General features: G+C 36.4%; 1 protein-coding gene across 1 annotated transcript; it reads left to right on the plus strand.

Moving 5' to 3' along the window:
- The first annotated feature begins 1724 nt into the window (after positions 1-1724).
- LOC101857799 (calcyphosin-2) lies at positions 1725-20566 on the plus strand. The gene is made up of 17 exons (XM_005098603.3): positions 1725-1910; positions 4809-4885; positions 5629-5745; positions 6397-6547; positions 7685-7822; positions 8157-8330; positions 9174-9241; positions 9898-9996; positions 10499-10573; positions 11089-11181; positions 11679-11772; positions 12782-12900; positions 13454-13539; positions 14115-14269; positions 14718-14837; positions 15999-16095; positions 16929-20566. Exons 1-17 carry the CDS (start codon positions 1809-1811, stop codon positions 17099-17101), a joined length of 1938 nt encoding a protein of 645 aa, XP_005098660.3. The 5' UTR covers positions 1725-1808; the 3' UTR covers positions 17102-20566.
- Positions 20567-21132: the final 566 nt, after the last annotated feature.

Genomic DNA, 21132 nt, shown 5'->3' on the forward strand with positions numbered 1-21132 from the left:
AATTATAAAGAGAGAATTGTATATCGATACATGTGTCACGACGCAGTGGAATCAGGGGCTCATCAATTTTTGGGCATATGGTTTTATTGATATCATTTTAAAGGTTGTTCCTTGCTTTTAATGAAAAAAATATCCATTTATCAAGAATAGAAGTCGAGATATTTGCGATTGAAGAAGGTGGGATTGCCTGGTTTCAGAGGTAAAATTAGTGAGAAAATGGCCGCCAAAGTTTGGTGACTTCCACAGCTTAAGAGTCCTTGGATACTGCAAATTTACATTTTTTGTATCTTTAATCAACATTTTTCCATTTTAATTTCTCACATAAAAATGTTTTTTAACTCATTCGCTATGTATTATTTTCGGCTGGTGGACGAATTTTTTTCGGGAAGGCGAATTGAGATGATGATTAGTGCGCAGTTCAAAGGTCTTTGGGGCCACAAATTCAAATAAATATTAACATATTATGTACCGAAATGTTCAGTATGATTTGTAGAATACATCTGTAAAGTTTATTTGTGAATTTGTAACTTTGGTTCCTGTAAGAGGCGATTATGCAACACAATTTTGCTTGTATGCAGATAAAATTTGAAAATAAAAAATTAATCATCTTCGGTTAAACTCAAAAAGTTGTTTGCACCTTGTCAAATGATACATCAAAATAACCATAAATGAATATAGAATTGGAAAATATGGAAAAATTTGCAGTTATTTACATACATTCCATAAAATTTGCACTTTTGGATCATGACATCCGATTTTGAAAAAAAAAAAAATTTATAATCTTGAAAAATGGACAAGATGTATTCACAAACAGAAAACCCCCCACTAGCATTGTATATGGAATTATTCAGAATTGCATTTGGAATAAACCTACACACGTCTTGAGTGGTACTTTTTGTGTAATTTCACAAAAAATTGTGATTTTTGGGAGAAAAAAAATAATTTGACAATTTAGATCTAGCACTGAAAAATATTGATTTCTCAATAACAGAGTAATGGCAATTTGAGCCCAATTGTATTAATATTCTAAAAAATAATCCTACATTTCTTTAGTGTGCAAAATAATGATATATTTTGTAGTGTCAAAGTAGTAAGACTGGGGTCTGGGCTATAATTTGAGAATCGCGATAAAACGAAGTCGCATAAACTTCGAAATCGTGTTTCAACCCGGAAGTCAACATTATATTATGACCTTTATTCTAACATGGATATGTGGATTGGAATAGAATCTACACTGAAATGGAAGATCGGTTTTTGAGCCGCCGGGGGCGGCTTAGCATACTGACGGCACTTAAGCCGCGCCGCCCCCCCACGGCTCGGCGTAGCGAATGAGTTAATGGGCGTACAAGGTGTTGAGTCAAAAAACAAAAGGCCGAATTTATTCAAACTGGACGAAAAATGCTGGGGTTTTTAAAAATTTCATTATTTTGACGAGCGCCTGGTTTCACCACGATGCCTCTCATATGTGGACAGCAGTGAACGATCTGTTGTCAGAGAAGAACAATATCAGTGATTGGCACAAGAGCAGGTTATGTTTATGAATATATGGGAGATGTGGTGATTTTTATAATGGATTAAGACTGCAAACTTATTTCTGAGTTTAAATTTAATCCAATTATTTTTCAAAGTTTTATTGGTGTCTGATCACTGTGAATTGTTATCAGTTTCTTGTATTATGTGTTTTTTTTAGGCTGATGAACTCATCACTGGCATTTAAACTATCTTTTGAATTGTTTTCTAATATCTTAGGTGTGTCTTTGAAGCGATTTGATGATTTTGCATCTGTTGGGCTGCCAACTGTTTTGGACATGAATTTTGAAGTGCAAGGAACAGCTAGTCCTCGCAGCTACCAGCGCCATTTGCCAGGTAGCGCAAGAGGCAGACCACAGTCAGCAATAAATCCAATTACAGTGAGTTTATATTGTATTATTCAATATCAAAGATATACAGTCGAACTTGCTCTAATGGCCACCTATAAGACAATTACCTTTACAAATCGCTATTATTCCCATTATCCCCCTTTGGTTTTTTTTACACTAAGGACATTGTGTAAGAATTCTACCTGTTTCAGATGGCCACTTTTCTCCTCAAAAATGTGTGGCCATCTTAGACAATTTAGACCGCACATGTTTTTAATAAGTTGTGCATTATACTACATACTACAGTGGAACTCGGATTCAACGAGGTCGCCGGGCCTGACCTAAAATCTCGTTGAATCTGAGTGTTCGTTATTGCAAACACGAGGTTTTGTGTAGATAATTACAGGCACTGAGCAAGTAATGTATAAAAAGAAGTCACAAGTAGTGCCTGAAATGCCTGCATATTATGAGCTGTGTAAAAAAATTCACACGCCTGTACATCTCGATTGTTATCCAAAAAGTCGTGTTGCTGTGTAGAGCCTAGCTTATGGCAACTTTAGATTCCATAGACCAGCGCAGAATTCATTTCGTAGATCTACGTCAAGACTAGCTTACCATTGTAATAATGATCAGTTGCCGAGGGAAAAAAAAAGTACGCCTGGACCACTACCCCCCCTCCCCCCCCGACACGCACACACAGTCACACGTGAGCAGGCCGCCCATCCAATCCCGACACACACCAGAGTAGATATGTGCGCGTGCCAACAATGCATGTGTTGGTACAATAAAAGGTTGCTGATTGGTCACATGCAATTGGCTTAGTGAATAATGGTTCATGATGCAGGTGCAATGGATGGTTTCCGGGAATAGATAAAGTTTGTTCCGGGAGAAAAATGAGCGAAGCCACGTCTGCGGGGGCTGTTCACCCTGAAAGCGCCCTCGTTAAATCCGAGCTTGCTGATTAAAGTGTTCGTTGAATCCAGGTTATTTTTATTGATTTTAAAGAAGAAAAAAACCCCCGGGGAATCTATCGCATCTCGTTGAATCCGAGTTCCACTGTATGTCTATAGACAAATAGTATGATCATGAGAAAACAATATACCTGTAAATGGCTTGTCTGTTGTGCTAGTCCCAACACTTGGTTGCCAAAACAGAAAACGTCTCTCACCCATACTTTACAGCTTGTTATAAAATGCTATTTTTGTGCACTTACTTGGTGTCTGATATTAGAACTCATTAGGGTCAGCTTTTTTATTTAGGACTACATTTTTGCAAGTGAAGAAAGACTTCTCAGTGTAGTTCATTTATTATAAACGGTAGATGATGATTTCATCTGTGAACACGGATTAACAGGGACAATGAATGATACAGGTACAACATAACATGAAATAATATGGGGTACACCACATAACATACAGAGAACATGAACTAATATCATATAACAAATAACCATACATCCCCCCAAGTTCATGGCATGTTCAGATCTTTCCTAACCCCCTCTGCTCCTGAGGTTTGACCGCTTCCTGTAACCCCTCTTTATTGTGCAGGAGAAGGAGTTTCAGGGCTGCGGGAAGACTTTTCTTTGCCTCCTGAGGTGCCTCTGGGGGTTGGGGCTGAGGGGAAGGGCTTGGGGCAATCCTTTGCTCCTCATTGACTGGCTCAGTCGCAAACTCATGTCCCGTATTGATTTCCTCCTCCAAAGGCAGAGTAACCATGAAGTCCTCTGGGCTGTTACGTGCCGGTGCCGGTTGTATGGTCGAAGTGGCAGGCTGGAACTGGCGAAGGAAGCGCCGGTTTCTTGACGTCAGCCGTCCTGAGCCATCAATCTTGACCACGTATTGGTCATTGGGGCCGGTTTCGACAACCAATCCTGTTTGGTCCCATCTTTTAGGGCTACTGCCAGTCTGGTTCTGGACAAAACATCTGTCCCCAATGGACATCTTGGGCAGGTTTCTTGAGTGCTCGTTGAGCTTCTCAGATGTTTTCACGAACCTTGTCCGTAGCGCAGTTTCCTTGGCTGCCCATGCCTCTCTCCAAATGGGCTGTATGGCTTTATTATGGTACTTTTCAAGCCTATTCACAAAAGAGAACATGTCTCTGATCGGACGCCCGAAGACAATCTCGGCAGGTGAAAGCTTGCAATCAGGGTCTGGGGTGTTCCTAAGTTGCAGAAGGGGTTTCAAGAATTTGTTGCTGTCGGGACTTCCACGGCTGTTGTTCCTGTCTGAGAAACGCTGGCTTTATTTGTGAGAGACGCCAAATCCACTGAACATGAAATCATCATGAAGAAAGACTACTCAGTGTAGTTCATTTATTATAAACAGTAGATGATGATTTCATCTGTGAACATGGATTAACAGGGACAATGAATGATACAAGTACAACATAACATGAAATAATATGGGGTACACCACATAACTTACAGAGAACATGAACTAATATCATATAACAAATAACCATACAGCAAGCAAATTGTTTTTCTCAAGAATTTATACCCTGCTTAGTAAGAGGTCCCTTTTATTCTCACACTCACACGTACACACACACACACACACACACACACACACACACACACATATATATATATACACAAACACACACACACACACACACACAAGCACACACACACACAAACTCACATACACACACACAAGCGCACACACAAACACATGCACAAACACACACACACACACACACTCACACAAACTCACTTACACACACTCATGTATAAATTATGTCACTTGTCCAATCAGCAAGCTTTATGTATTTCTAGGTTTTTTAATGGAAAGTTATGCAGCAAAAATGTAGGCTATATTTATAACATATGTATAGTTGGAATCATGTTTACAATGGTCAGGGTGATTTTATTTCAATAGAATAAGCTATCTCAAGAGCAGTTGTAAACTACCTTGATTGAAAAACTAATTTAATTTTTATTTTGTCTCTTAGGGAGAGGAAATTTGTTATCAGCCTACACCAAGAAAAACAGAAAAACCTAAAGGACCTGTTTCAAACGGAAAAGGAGAGTAAGCATATATTTTCTACTTGTAAGACCTTATATCTCACATGTTGCTAATCCTTTCTAAGTGCTGAGACTCAAAATACTGGAGTGGGGTCAGTCTTGAGATTGATCTAGTTCTGAAATCACTTCCTGGGACCTTAGTTATATGTTTTTAAGATGCTTGTTTTTGAAATGACAAAATGACAGTGTGCAATTAAAGTATTGTCCATACATATGTGTCTGATCTTTCAGAACTGAGGTTTTAAATTGTTTTCAACTCTAATATGGCCTCATCAGAAAATGTTATTCAGTGTGCACCAGATTCTAATCTCAAATTCTTTGGACTATGTTGATTAGGATAACAGAAAGAACTTGGATTTTTTTTTTTAGAGTGGCAACTTATGAGACATGATGGATCCTACTGGTCACATTTGTCTTTCTATGTACCTGTTCATATATTAGTTCATTGAACCCAGTATACCCTGTAAAAGAAAGGTAATGAAAGACATAAGTAATTTTACACAGTTATATCTATTTGGTAATTTTTTTTCAATTGTATGATAATTGTTTTGCACGTAATTACTGGTGAAATGAAACATGCTGAAAAGTAATCAGAAATTTGAGTCTTTTTTGCTTTGAATGAATAGATAAAATCCTCTGGGTGTATTGTCATCAGGTGAAATACATCACATACATAGAGATATTTTTGGCATTTTAACTGAAGGAATTCTTTATATTTTGAAACTTATCTATAACTTCTTATTTCAGTGGCATCCCATCGCTCAATCTAAACTATCTGAAGGATGATGACATACCCTCTGGTGCCATCGACATTGATCTTAACGACTACTCTCTGGACACTCCAGGGTCAGCGAGTACAGTCAGGTCAGCCAGACTAGTTTTCATTACCCGTTGGAGGCTATTTGATTTTCTTAGTATGAGGTGCCTCGTCCGCTTCTTTTCAGTGTTTCAATAGATTTTAATGTTCTGCTCAGCATTCTTTTCTAAAAAAAACTCCCATACTTGCCTTCTGCAAAAAAAAATAAATAAGAAGAACTTATGAAGGCAGTGACTATGGTTGCAGCCCAGATAAATGATTTTCTTGCTAACATGGTTTCTCAAGATCTCTTTTCTTTTTGGCAGTCTCCTACTTATATTTGTTCGGATTGACGTTTTTTTTATGCTTGTGTTCAAATAAATGTGAGTAATAAACCATTATCTCTTTGTTATGTGTTAATTACAGTATAAAACCTCAAATATGTTATTTAAGATAAAGTGTTTACTGTTAAGTGCACAGACCAAAAGCAACATTTTTGCTTTGTGCATTTTGAATTTCTAATGGAATTGCTTTTCAGATATTTTTTAAAGTATGGACAATTACATTTTTTTTATAAATGCAGTAAACAACAAATTATGTTGGGAACCACGGATATTCAGCTTTGACTGGTCTCTCTTAAGCAAGCTTGTCAAGATTACTATGATTAGACTGAAATTTTAAAGTGTCATTTCAACCTCGTGATATGTTTGATTTCTTAGTTGGGGAACTTCTAGATCCAACCGAAACGACTTTATGACAAACAAGTACTCTCAGAAATCAGCTTACTCTACAAGACGTCCTGAAGGTGTTCCTGGGCTTAGTCTTGGTGACTCCAAGCCACCTCCAGCTTACAAAAAACAAGAAAAACAGGTAGATCACAAAATGCCTGCTTGTAAAAAGGATTACTTGTTTTTGTGATATGCTTCAATACTTTGTGGAGTTCATGTATTTTTGGTCTAACTTTTATAATGCATTTAATTTTTTTATAAAGTTTTCACATACTTCTTGTTTTATAGTCTAAAATTATTCTTGATTATTGAAGTTTATGTTGTTTTTTTTTCCTCTGTATTTTCATCTTCATCTGATACCATAGTGATCTACTGTTACTTAAATTCTCTGCATTCCCCCACCCCCTCAAAAAGAAAATTAAAGGGAAAAACTATTATCATCACCTGATAAAGAAAACAAAAAAACATTCATTCAATTAAAGCAAATCATTTGAGTTGGGAGTCCTTGAGGCCTTAATGAGAGATGGCAAGTTTTTGTCTTTACAAACAGAATCATAGACTGGCTATTGAAATGAAAGAATAGCAGGCTAGATAAGTTCCAAGGGAAAGTGCAAATTTTTAATGTAACAATTATCTATCTGCATAACCCTTGTTTGTTTTGCCATAAACTACAGAGAGCAAGTAATAATAATAATAATAGATAGCATTTGTATAGCGCAAATCCCCGCTCAACAGCAGGCTCTATGCGCTTTACACTATATTATTACCCCAGCAGACCATAGAACACTCCGAAACATTCTCAGCTTCCCGGGAAGCATACAGTGCGAGCAGCCGATTAAGCGCTCAAACACTAACATACTGACAAGATCTTTCGCTGTCTATAGCCGGGTACCCATTCCCACCTGGGTGAAGTGAGGAAAATTCGTGTAAAGTGCCTTTCTCAAGGACACAACGTTGAGCCCTTGACGGGATTCGAACCCACGACCTTACGGTTGCGAGTCCGAGAGCCTAACCACTAGGCCACCGACGACAGGCCAGACATATCCTGCAATTGGTAGGCTATTTATTTCCCTGGCCCAGGTAAACATTTGTATAAAAGTGATTCCTCAGGTGGCACGTGTTCGAGAACAGCTGGGAATAATGAATTTTAACTAGGGCTTGACACACTTTCTCTGCCTTTCTTACGCCACTGAGTTGGAATCCCATCTTTTACATCTGAAGTTACGCGGCTGCAGGGAGTACAATTTTTAATGATTTGTCGTCTTGAATAAATTTTCAGCCAAACGCATGGGATGGGGATCCAGTGCCAGGCAACCTGCCTGCCCCATCAGCACGGTACAAAGAGATGTACAAACAGTATGAAGATGATATGAAGCAGTCGTATAGAGAATATGCTCATCCTGCAAAAGTCAATCAGGTGAGTCAAATTATATAAGCCTGTTGTGATCAATTGTTCTAGCAAAAAAAAAAATATTGGAGTTCATCGATACATTCATTGTGTATAAATGAAGGTTGCGTCATTGTCACAGTTTAAATGTTGCTTAAAATATGAATTTGTATGATACTGGCCAAAAGCCTATAAAGCTGAATTTAAATCCATTCTGTTCTATTCAGTACTTGATGCTACTCAATTATTACGAGTTAGCTTTTTTAATGAGTTGTTGCAAAAAAAGTGTGTAAGATGTAGTTGGACACCATATTCAATTCGTATGTCTAACTTTGCTGTATCTGTGTATCTTTTGCTATTGCAGAAAGAGGTTGAAGAGGCTGTACAGAGAATTCGTAGCTCCCGTCAAGCAGCGAAAAAACAAGAGGAAGCTTTGCATGCTGAAACACTGAGTCTAAGCCCTGATCCAAAAGAGTTAAATGAGAGCTGGACGAAACAGAGACGTTCAAGTAAACAAATGCTGAAGAAAATGGATGCAGTAAGTTTGAAGATCTTAGAAAGTATTGTAATGTTTTTCTTTGTTTATGTAGAACACAGGATCTGGAAAGGGCGGTGAAGGGTTAGTGAGGATGGGGATGGATGGAACTGTTTTAAGATATGGTACAAGTTTAGAAGGGTACAAATAGATAGGTCATTTAGAAGTAGGTGAAGCTGTACACACTGGAAAAGTTGATGCTTTACTTGCTAATACCATGTGTTTGTTGAATGGGGTTGGTGGCGGACTGCATGATCATTATTATTGACCTACCAAAATTGCTGTCTTTTTCTCATCTGTGTGAATATTTTATTGGTGTGATGTATTTATGTATCTATTGTTTTTATGAAAAGTTCATGAAATAAGGAGAAGAATCTTTTTTTTCTTTTTAGTTTGTTCCTCTATTTTTATCGTAGCCCTTTCTGAGTGCAGCCTTCTTGACAGCCCCACTGAAAGCAGTTCTTTCCTGCATTGTGCACTTGGCCTTGTTGATATTTGTTTCACTTATTCAGAGATGTTTGAACTCCATTTTCTTTTTGGGTGTTCTTTGCTATAATTTCCCAAAACTTTTGCTTCTATTTTCTTTAATGACACAGAACCAAATACAGTTGGAATTGTCGAGGACAGTCAGCCATTGTCGAGGAGAAAAGTGATCGTCTTAGACAGTCTTGAACAACACGCGCCGGGGGGGGGGGGGGGGGCATTTGTACATGTAATTGTCTTATACAAGTGACCATTAGAGAAAGTTCGAATGAACTATATTCGAAGAGGGAGAGTATTTTCAATGTGGATATTAGGTATCTTTAGCTCAAATTTTTTGTTTCATAAAGATCTTGTATTTTTCAGGATGAATTGGTGGAGCACAACAAGAAGCAGAAGTTGGTGGAAACGGTCATGATTGATCAGCTGAGTCGGTGAGTTGCTCTCTCTAAGTATAACATGTGTTTGCACCTCACTTATGACATTTTGCATTCTCTCTCTGAGTTGTTTGCGTTGGATTAGTTTTTTGCCAAGAACATATTAGGACCACAGTAACTTGAAAAAAGAAATGAAAAGAGCACACCAACCTTAAAAACAAAGTTTTGTTAGTGAATGGTTATTTCCTCTGATAGCCTTGTCAAAGAATATTTTTACTGTAATGACTTTTAACTAGCTAAAGATTCTTTTTAATCTTATGTTTCTTGCCCTCTGCTCCAAATAATGTATGCGCACGGTACATAAGCCACTGATATGAAGATAAATATCTTGATGCTTAAAAATGATCATTACAACACTAAGAATCTTTTTTTGTTGTTTTACCTTACGTTGCTAGGATTTTTACTGAATTTTTACAACAATTTGTATTGTAGGATTGACGTAGGAGTTGTATTCTATTTTTGTCATAAATCTCTGTGGAATTTATGTAGAACAAAGAATCGTATAGTGTACAGATAATAATCTAATATAATGTAGAGGTTGAAAAAGTTGCAACGGTGGGAGGATGGGGAAGATTGGGGAGGGGGAGGGAGTTTACCATTTTTTGGGGTAAATTATCAACTAGAAATGTGCTGATGTTTCATTGTTTGCTCAGAGCTGTGATCAGTGACCCACAACAGGATACTCGCACTACGTCAAGACCCACATCAACCAGGTGGACAAAAGGCAGTAACAGATATCTCCATGATTCCAAGTACGGGTTTGGTTTTTATGAAAATTTTGGTATCTTTTTAACTTACCCTGCTTTTGATTATAAAAAGCTAAAGAGTTGCAGTCTTTTGCTGTAGAATTTGTTTCATTATGAAAGACAACTACAGATAAGTAATATAAAGCAAATAATGAAATAAAAAAATCCAACTGTTTGAAAATATCAATCAAGAAGGTAGCTTTAGCTAATTAGAATTCACCTCATACTTACTGAGGCTGCTTACAAGGCTATTTTCATAATGACTTTGAAATATAATAATAAAAGTATTGGATACCATGTTTTCTCTCTTTGCCGTTTCTTATTTCTTACCTTGAAATGTACGTATGAAAAGTGACTAAAAGGTCAGCTTTATATACTTAGTTTAACAAAGTTAAAAATTTTGTGGCTTTGATTACCATGTTGTGAAGTCTCCCTTTCTGTTGGCTGGAATTTCACATCTATAGTAATATCTATTGTATCTGTACTGACAGACCTCTTTTCTCAACAGAATTAGTACAAGTTCTACAGCCACAGAAAACTTGCTGTCTAAGAGAATGCGATTTGGTGCAAGAATCCTTACGAGGTAAAACAATGTCATTTGTAGGCAGTAGCTGTGCTAATCTTATCCTGAAACAAAAGATTGAAATCCTGTTCGTTGCAATTTCTTCCACTTCATTGTGCATTAAATTTCAATTCTTCACTTCTCACAGGCATTTTTTAACGAGTTAACAACTGTAAGGCTTATTTATTATGAACAGCTGGAAATACTGGGAGGATTGAAACTTGTTTCTTCAAATGTTTGCTTATTTGGCATGTTTTGCAATGTATGACAGACTTGATTAGAAGCTGTGTGAAGATTATTAAGACCTTTGATGAAAAAGTGACGGAAAATGTTTGTTTGGTGTTGAGGAAAATTTCTATTTATAAGCAATATCGTATAGAACAGGTATCTTACTTTAAGAGATATGTAGCGTTGCTTTGCCTTTTAGATATATGTTTTTTTTAAAATAAATTATTCTGTGCTGATCTTAAAAGCTGGTATTTGATTACTTTGATGAACATTACCTACATATGCTGCTTCCTTTTCTTCTACAACAGAAATGGTAGTGATGCAATGAAGGAGCTGACTGGCTTTTACTTTGCGTGTGACAAAACACTGACAGTTTATGAGTTCAGACAGTTTGGCAAGAGGTGAAAAATGGCTGTCAAAGTGTTTTGTTTTAAGCCTAAAATGTGAACGAAAATGTTTTAAGTAATCTCTTTTGTTGTTGTAAAATTATACAGAATGTAAGTTTTGAAAGTCTTTATGTGGGAAAATAGGTAATGTTGTGTAGTTTCATGCTTTCAATGATTTCATACATTTCTGTCTTTCTTTTTAAAAATGGTATTGATTTTCGTAAAGTTTGTGTACAAGGCAAGGTGTAGGAAAGTATTCTTAGTAGTATGTCAAGATTCTTTGATATTTTAATACGATGAAATTCTAAACTGGGCAAATACCTCCATTATCATCATCTGTACTATGTGAAATTTTTTTTGCCAGTTCAAAGAAGGGCAAAAGCTGATCCTGTTTAAAAAACAGAATGCAATTTATATTTGAATAGACACATAAATATATTATTTTCTCATAAAAGCACATGATCATGCCATCTCATTAAAAGTGTATTTATTATGTATATTTTGTTTCCCAGTGCTAAGGCAATGCCTTTCATCTATCGTGGGCAGTACTGTCATAAGTCTGGGCCAAAGCAGGGACGACCCTTTGGTTTGAGTGACATATATGTTGTAAGTTTTATGTGTCAAAAGACTGTTTCAATTCTTTCCTCTATGAATGAACATTCTGTCATGGGGTTGATATTGTAAATGTTTTACTTTGCTTTAAATGAGGGGTGTGTGAGTTCTCAAGTCCGCTTGATTACTCGAGTATTTAGCCTCCGTGAATACTCCCTCAAGTAGTTTTTAAATACTAGAGAACTCTATTGAGTCCAAAACTTTCGAGTACTTGGGTAATTTCCTGATTGCTTACTTTTTTTCAACAAGTGGAGGCGTTTAGTAGAAACAATGATTTTTTTGTTTCATAATTTTTGTTTGTATTTGCATTGCATTTGCTTTTTTCTTTCCTCCTTTTTCTTTGTGCATTATTCAAATCATTTCAGTAATGTTCATATTTTTTGGGGGTTTCTTTTAGCGTTATTAATATTTCTTTTTCTGCTTTTGTATTATTATTATTATTATTAATTAATGGGCAAAATCTGGTTTGGGCATCAGCAGATAACATATTGAGCCTGTGCTCAGAATTTGAGTACTCAACTCAGACTGGACATGAGTCCAAAAGTCTTGGCTCTCACACTCTTACTTTAAACACCATTAGGATCGTTTGGGAGGTAGGCTGTCAGGGCCAGCTTGGGCTGAGTGGAATACAATATCCCAGCAGACAGATAGAGATTCTCAATAAAATAATGTCTCCAAATGGATGTGGAACTCGTGTCTTCTGTGAGCTTAACTATTTCACCACAAATGTTGGTCTGTCGTCGAGGGAGTGATGGGCTTGTGTTGTCCATTCCGTTTTACTCAATGGAAATTAAACTGGGATTTTTTTTCTATTTGAAGTAGAGAGTTTGATTTGTTGTTTTCTTGGGTAATTTTATTTTTATCAATTTGAAAAAAAATGCAATAAACTGATAAACTGATAGTTCTTTGCCAGCTGAGGGAACATCATTTTTTTTGTCTCAGTGACTTCCAAGTCAGTGTAATTAATTTAAGATGTATGGTATTAACTCTTCTTTGCTTTCAGGGGGCAAATTTGAAGATATCCACTGAAGGTCAGCTTGCTCTCACAGACTCTCTTGCTGAAAATGATGTCATAGTTTTACGAGTGACAGATATTGATGAAGGAGAAAAGGAAGCTCTTATGTAAGTAGATTATGATGTTGTGATCAGTCTAAAAGTGAAAGTTAAACCGAAATTTTGTTACTTACAAATGTGTGCAACACGTCCATAATTCGGGTTAACCGATATTGAAAAACTAATGAGATATCAGTTGGTGAATGGCAAATTGTACAAGCTGTCCATGATTTTGAATTTTTTGTGTTTGTGTTATCTGTGCTCGGCTGTACTTTTTGAAAAGAGAAAACACCACTGGTCAGTATGAATAATAACAGGTATGGTTGAATTCCGTATGAATTCCTGAAAGATGAGAAGCACTATATGTTCCAATTGCAAGCAGGCCACAGTGATACAAGTCATTGGCCCTGTGAGATGAATCTCCTACAGTTGACTGGGCCTGAGATCTAGCACATGAATGAACAAGAAGATGGAGAAAGAAAATAAAATAAATATGCAACAAAATACTTATTACCATTGCTTTCTTCAGAGTAGAGTGATGCCAACCATGGAAGTATGTTAATTTGTAACAGACAAAGTAGTGACATTTTAAAACTTGTATTTGCTTCTACATACAATACAGGGATGAGCAAGAAGACGTTGATGGTAGAATGCACGCCCCAAGTAAACTTGATATACAGAACAAAGAGTTCTTGTATATGATTCAAGGTAGGGATGTGGTTACTTTGTGCACCTAGAGAGAACAATTTTACATAAGTGGCCCTTTGCTGCTGTACATGAAAATTTGGTCAATGTATGAGGTCCTGGTTATGTTTGTGCTATCAAGATATTCAGTTTAGAACAATATTTTGCATTAATTATAATTATTATTTAGGTTTGATATCATTCATTTTGATCATTGTGAGCCTGTGGTATTATAACAGAGAGACTTCCTTATGTTTCCTCTTTCATTTTTGTTTTGCATGATTTTGTCCAAAAGTCGGTGTTCAAGCTTTATGGCTTCTATTGTAATAAGGCTGTTTCTGAAATTGAAAAAAAAAATGCGGAGAACAGTTTTATCATTCCATGCATATTTGACTTCAATTGGAGATGAAAATTCAAATGAGCTTTACTTTTTAAAAAAAATTACTTACTTTTCCATGTGCTCTAGCGAGAGCAAGTTGAAATGTTTCCTGCTTTCATAGAATTTTGCCAAAATATTTTTTTGAGATCATGATACATTAGTGATAAAGTACTTGAGGTGACGAACTATGGGGTTATTTTTGTTTTACTTTCTATTCTAGATGAAGTCCGAACTAAGATCCAAAAGCGTGGTATCAGAACAGTTACTGGTCTGGGTCGATACTATCGCAAACTTGATCAGTACAAGACTGGGATTTTGGATCAATATGATCTGGAGAAAGGCTTGAAAACATTTCGAATCAATTTGGAGCCAGAGGTTTGAAGTTTTTTTTTTTCATGTATTGTGTTGTTGTGTCCTTTTTACTTTCGAAATATCTGAAAATCACAGTGGTTTTTGTACCATCCTCATTAAACTCAATTTAAATCTGAATATGTTTTTTAATGATTGTTGTTGTTGTTGTTGTTGTTGTTATAGATCCAGCAACAGCTTAGATTGTAAAACTGAAAGTCTTTTAATCAACATTTTTTACTCAAGTATTACTAAATTGTTCTCAGGTTACTGAATTTTCATCTTAAAATTTGCAAAATGTTGTTACAAACAATGGAGATTTGTGCTAATTATGATTTTGATGATCCATGAAATGAAGTGTTATGAGAACTACCAGAATTGTTTACAAAATCTGGAAAAAGATGTATTGTCATCAATTGCTGTTGTTGAGGTAAACTGTTCAGGAATAACAATTCTAATTTTGTTCTGGATGCAGACATTGGAAGAACTATTTGACATACTTGATCCTGAAGGTATGAGGCTTTTGGACTATGGAGACTACATGCATGGAATTCTCGGAGAAATGAATGAATACAGAAAATCCCTCATGAGAAAGGTAAATACAGAAATTGATTGTTGTTATCTGTATGTATATTTTCTTATAGTCGTCCTGCCAATTAACTGTATCTTGTGTCAAGTTTTATTTTTACAACTTTCTTATCAAACAATTTGAAGGTAACAATACAAATATCTTAAATTTGCAGCCAGCTTATTTTAATCATATGTAATGTGCACTTGAATGCATGGTATCTTTGTTGCAGAAAAACAATCCAGTTTTTGCCGTCAAATTTTAAAGAGAATTCAAAATGTATTGTGGCATTGATAAGGACATTGTCATGTTTCTGTGACAGACAAATGATCTCCAGCAAAAGACTTTTTCCTAAATGTGTGGCATTGTAGTGAAATCATGGGCTGGTCGAAATAATGAAATGGACTAAATCAACATTTTTTCATGCATTGGGCAATTTTTATTTTTATTGGTATTTTTTTTTGGGGGGGGGGGGGGGTTCTTTGGGGCAGGGGGGACACCTTTTAGGTCATTTAAAAACATTTTTGTGTGGATTTTACTGATAAACATTGGTCAAATGGTAAAAAAAAAAGTGGTTAGGCTATCGGACTCGTAATCGTGAGGTTGCTGGTTCGGGGGTTCAAGCCGCGGGCCCGACGTTGTGACGTTGGGAAAGGCACTTTACATGAATTTTCCTCACTTCACCCAGGTGGAAATGGGTACCCGGCCATAGACAGCGAAAGATCTTGTTAGTATGTTAGTGTTTTAGCTCCTATAAATGGCTGCTTGCACTGTATGCTTCCCAGGAAGTTGAGGTTGTTTCAGAATGCTCTCAGGTCTTCTGGGGTAATAGTATAGATTGTGAAGCGCATAGAGCTTGCTGTTGAGCGGGAATTTGCGCTATGCAAATGCTGTCTATTATTAAATCTAAAAATGACAAAAACGTTACTAAATAGGTCATTAAATCAAAACAGGTGAACCTATTTTGATAGTTTTTCATCTAATGAATGAACTCCCGATAAAAGAGACCTGTTTTCGGAAATTGCCGAAAAGTAATCTGATGTCGAAGTTGTCATAAAGGAATGTGCGCAATCCGCTATCAGATAAAGAGTTAATGCTTCCCAGGATTGTGTTCTCAGTTTCTCTGTATTTTTCCTATTTTTTTATAATAAGAATAAAAAGCTCTTTTAACTCACTGTTTGGTTTCAGGCATTTCACAAGCTTAATTGCAGCAAGAAAGGGGTCATTCACATCAGTGACGTCAAGAAGTTCTTCAATGTCAACTCAAAGTACAAGACTGCCTCAGGTAAGCTTGCTTAGCTCATAGAACTTAGAGACTAAGAACAAAGCAAAACTTTTAATGGTAGCCTTATGGTGGGAAAGAGAAGTGACTGGGATAAAGACAGGCTGTTGGTGCTAATGTTACTTTATGAATGATAAATTATAGAAATAAATGAATGAAAGTATAACACTTCTTTGATGAGGATTTAACTTGTAAAATTTTTGGCAAAGAGCTTTCCCCGGGTACATGTCATATTGTGTTTATGAAGACAAAAAGATGTCTAGATGGATCAGATTCTGCATTGGTGCTCTCGTGGTATGGAGGTTACGAAGTTCGTCTCTCTTTCAATAGGTCCCGGGTTAGAAACCTGACAGCAATGGAAAATTCTCTTCTCTAAAAAAATGTTCTCCTTTCACCTTTCCTGCTCTCTAATCTTGTTCTGTCTGGGTTTTTTGTCTCCCCCCCCCCCCCGCCACTTTGCCCCCTCTTCTTGGCTCCTGACTCTTTCTGCAGCCTTTCTACTACTACTAACAGACTGCAGTCTTTTTGCAACAAACCTGGTCTTAGGGTAGGTAAGATCTAACACCTGACCTTCTCAGATAAGGGCGGAACAATCTCAGAAGTCCCATGTGCACGTTTGGCACTTTAAAGATCGCTTAGTGGTTCTAAAATTGATAAGATTAGGCTTTGGCTGCGACCCAGGCAAAATTCCAAATGAATTCCTACCAAACTGAAAATGCTGGATGTGTCCCATGCGCTCATATGACCTTATGCAGTTAAGAGCGCTTTTAAACACTTACAAAAAAAATGGAAAATTCTGCACTAACATGACCTTTTTGTTTGTTGTCTTCTGCCAGGTGGAGACTCGGGAGTCAGCGCGTTGCAAGCCTTCCTGGAAGATGTGCGAGAAAATGAAAAGCAAGAACTTATCTCTTTTATTGAATTTGAGGAATACTACGAGGGGTTGAGTTTAGGAATCGAAAGAGACGAGGATTTTGCGAATGTGCTGCACAACACTTGGAACATTTAAAAAACTGTCAGTGATTCCTATTCTGGTTTAGCAGTATTCTTGTTTTGACTCTTATCACTTGCACATATCACGTTTTCATGATATAAAACTGACAAAGTCGAGTCTTTCCACTTTGTAATATGGAGGATGGTGGTCGTTATACAATTGATCTCATAGAGAACAAAGGTATAATCTACAAGTATTACGAATATAATTTCACAGGTTAGTTTCAACTTATTTTGTGTTCACATGAAACTTTTCTGCTTGAATGCCCAATCTAGGATCAACTTTGATGATGATGATCCTTCTCCCAATTTTATGTGCGAGCGGGATTTGAAATTACTTTTTGTCTCGCCTCCCTGAGATACTCCTTATTGTGGGGAAATAACTTGACAAACTCACTGCGTTAATAGCCATGGTTCTCTATTCGTGACAAGGTGTTTAGAGAATGGTACCGGTCATCAGCCCTTATATGACTTAATATTTTTGCAAGGGCTGTAAAATTCTTACTAAAGCTAAAACTTACTGGTTGGTCCTACTTCTTTTCTATACCCTTATGGTTGCAGTCTTTCCCTCTTACTTTTTTTCCAAGCCCAAAATGATGTTGATTGTGTCTCAAACCTTATAAAATATCACACGTGTACATATAATGCTTTTGTAAAAATTTGGTTAAGGCAGGTAGAGAGGATGTGCCACAATACACGTGTTAATTGCATAATATTAAAGGATGAGCTGATTTGGTGGTGAGAGAAATGGGTTACTTGTGAGAAGACGTCCCTATTTAACTGTTGAACTGTCAGGAGGTTATAAATGTTGGCAGGCCTTGGGCAGGAGGCCTAATTAACTGTCAAGGTGTTGCTGTTCGAAGAGTTAGTTTTATGGATTCGGCAGTGTGGCCACCAAAAGGGAAATGACCTGATTTTTGTCAGGAGGCAATTTGGTTTCCTTTTTTCCAGCTTGTGTGAACAAAACTTAACTCTTTATCTCCGGCAAGTCACTCCCAGCGGCTCGCAGTCGGAACCACTGTGCTGGCTCGGGCCCATTCCTTTACGCCGACTTCGATATCAAATTACTTTTCAGCAATTGCTGAAAACAGGTCTCTTTTATGGGAATTTCATTCTTTAGATGAAGAACTATCAAACTAAGTTCACTTGTTTTGATTTAATAGCAATGTAGTGACGATTTTGTCAGTATTAGATTTAGTACCAAAAAAAGGGCCCCGGCATAGTGGGTTTACCCCCCTCCGAGATAAAGAGTTAAGGAACATAAGGAGGGAACAACATAAGGTGCATGATTCAAGAAACAAATTAATAAGATTGTCAATATGCATTTTAACCAGTGGATTACACTTGAACTTTGAAAACTGAGGTGCTGATTATGAAAATATGAGATTAGATTTTTCATCGGAACTTCAAATTGGAAATTATTTTAGCTCTTGTTGGGCTATGACTGATGAGGCATCACACAACCTGACTAAAATGCAACATGCAGCATTCCAACTGACCCATCTTTTGTTGTGGGGAGTCTTGTCATTTTAGCAAACATATCCAAATGGGTTATTTTGACATGTTAACGAAATATCTATTTAGAAATGTTATATTCATACCACTAACCTTCCTTGGTTTGCCAGTAGCTTAAAACTTTAAAAAAATGTATTTAATGTTGTTTGACAAATGGTGTCTGGTACTTTAAGAACTGTTGAGATGTTTATCTGAAGAATGTGTTTGATGTGAATGCAGTGAGTTAACCCAACCTTAATTTGACTCATTTATGGTAGCTTTCTGCATACTAAGCTCATACAATTCTCTCTGAGGTAAGCAATGCATTACTTGGTGTGTTGCTATCTTTAGCTTTCTATAAAGTGTATATATCTACACATATTCCAAAGCAAATTTGATATACCATAAAGAACACACTAGGGTAGATCAGACATCTGCCTTTGATTGTCATGGTGTCTAGAATGAAGGAGTATTTAAGCAGCCCTTTTGTATATTTAGAAAAATTGTATTTGTTTTATTTATTTAAAACATTGATGATTGTTTTGACTCGACATATAATGTTTGTATGAAGCATTTTTTCTCTAAGAAAAAAGCAGTTTGGTGGTTGTTTTCCTCAAGCAGGGTGCTACACTTAATTTGTACTTACTTGCATTTGTGTGGATGTGTTTTATCACAATGTACACTAGTGAGAAACACCACATGTTGTTACGTGTTCATGAGTGGTGTCAAATCATTCCTCTGTTTGAAGTTCTGTTTATTTGAATTGCGAATTTCATGTGAACAGATATATTAAAAATAAATTTAAGTCACATTCCAACTACATGTGTAGTGTAAAGCGAGGCATAGATGTTGTATCAGAATTGTTGTTGCTGCAAGGTGAGTCCAGTGTAAAGTATCATAAGCAGAATGTATTGTTTCTGTAACTGTTTGAGATCCATTCTGTTGCCATAGTGACGCTACTCATTGATTTTAACCAGCAGAGAAACATTTTTAACTGTTGAACTTTCTACTAATAGAGACATGTTTGATACTTCAAAATTCAACCCCCAAAAAATAACAATTTGTGTTACCTATTAATGTTGATGACATGTGTGAGACAAGCACATACTTTTGTAGATTTCTTAATTCTGTTTTTAAAGACTTGCATGGACTTGGGAAATTTTGAAAATGAGCATCCGGTCTGTACTTGAGATGTTTCTAGATGGGGCTTGAACCTCTAAAGAGTACAAAAAACCATTCCACATAATCACAATGTCGAACGTTTATAACTTTGCTGTAATATTCTACATGTCGAATGCTGCACAGTCACTTCTTTGGACTAGACCACCCAGTTTTTGCCAAGGATTTGGCACTAGCCAGTAACATTATACACCTACTTTTCTTTTGAATGACACACTTTGTAACTATGTCTGAAGGCATTCAGTTCGGTAGAAGCAAATTGAAGAGTGGATTTTCCAAAACACAATATATTCATTTTTGATGAAAGAGGAAAAAGTACCTTAATTACACATGGTGATTTTGTAGACATATTTTCATCAGACTTACCTCTACAGGCATACAAAAGCAGATGAAAGAAAAACAGCGGTTTAGAGTAACAACTTGACGCTTATATGACCTTATGCAGTTGTGAGCGCCGTAAAAACCCTCTACTAAAAAAAAAAAGAAAAAGAGTAACAACTTTTTATAAAAAGATTTTCTCAATTTTCTCACTTTAAAGTAAACTACTGAGTTATTATTGAGTTTACTAAAACATTCTTCTCAAGCCAACTTCATTCTTTGACAGTCAACTCTGTGAAAGTATAATTTCATTTTACAGTCACAGTTTGCAGTGTGGCTTCTTGTTCCTTGTTTTATTAAAATTAAGTGTTCCTTATCTGTCAGGACTGTTATGATATATACATTCCATGTTAATGGTTGTCTTGTAATGTATTTTATGAACATGTTTTTTTTTCAACAAATAATCATAATAAAGTCAAAGTCACTTGTGTCAGAGCGTTGTGCTGGTTTATCTAAAAGTACTTTCCACTACTATATATTATGTGATGGAGTGGTGCTCTTCCTTCACCTACATTTGTGAGGCAGCGTGGTGAAATCAGGCACTCATCAAAACAATGAAATCAAAGAAAACAGCTTTTTTCTGGGTGTTGGGCAATTTTTTTTTAATGTTCTTTTTTGGCTCAACACCTTTTATGTCCTTTTAAAAAGGCGTTTCTGTGTGGATGTTAATGAAAAACTTTCCTTAAAAGCACAAAAAATGTAAATTTCCAGTTTCATAAGACACTCATGCTTTGGAAGTCACCAAACTTTGACGACCATTTTCTCACTAATTTTACCTCATATATCAGGCAACCCTCACCTCCTTCAATGGCAAACATCTCAACTTCTATTCCAGAAAGACGGGTATTTTTTTTTCTGCCAAATGCAGACAAATGAACAAGCTGTAAGATGATATTAATAACTCTCTCTATATATACCCATAAATTGACGAGCGATGATTCCACAGCGTCGTAACACATAATTTACTGTTTAGTAGTTTACGCAATCTCAGTACTT

Source organism: Aplysia californica, unplaced genomic scaffold, assembly GCF_000002075.1.
Source record: "Aplysia californica isolate F4 #8 unplaced genomic scaffold, AplCal3.0 scaffold00187, whole genome shotgun sequence".
NCBI lineage: Eukaryota > Metazoa > Mollusca > Gastropoda > Aplysiida > Aplysiidae > Aplysia > Aplysia californica.

Bases quoted from the DNA above. Each gene is read 5' to 3' on its own strand.
- LOC101857799 (XM_005098603.3), top strand. From the start codon at position 1,809: ATGAATTTTGAAGTGCAAGGAACAGCTAGTCCTCGCAGCTACCAGCGC. The intron at 8,331-9,173 runs GTAAGTTTGAAG...TGTATTTTTCAG, and splicing joins TGCTGAAGAAAATGGATGCA to GATGAATTGGTGGAGCACAA. The intron at 9,242-9,897 runs GTGAGTTGCTCT...TTGTTTGCTCAG, and splicing joins ATGATTGATCAGCTGAGTCG to AGCTGTGATCAGTGACCCAC.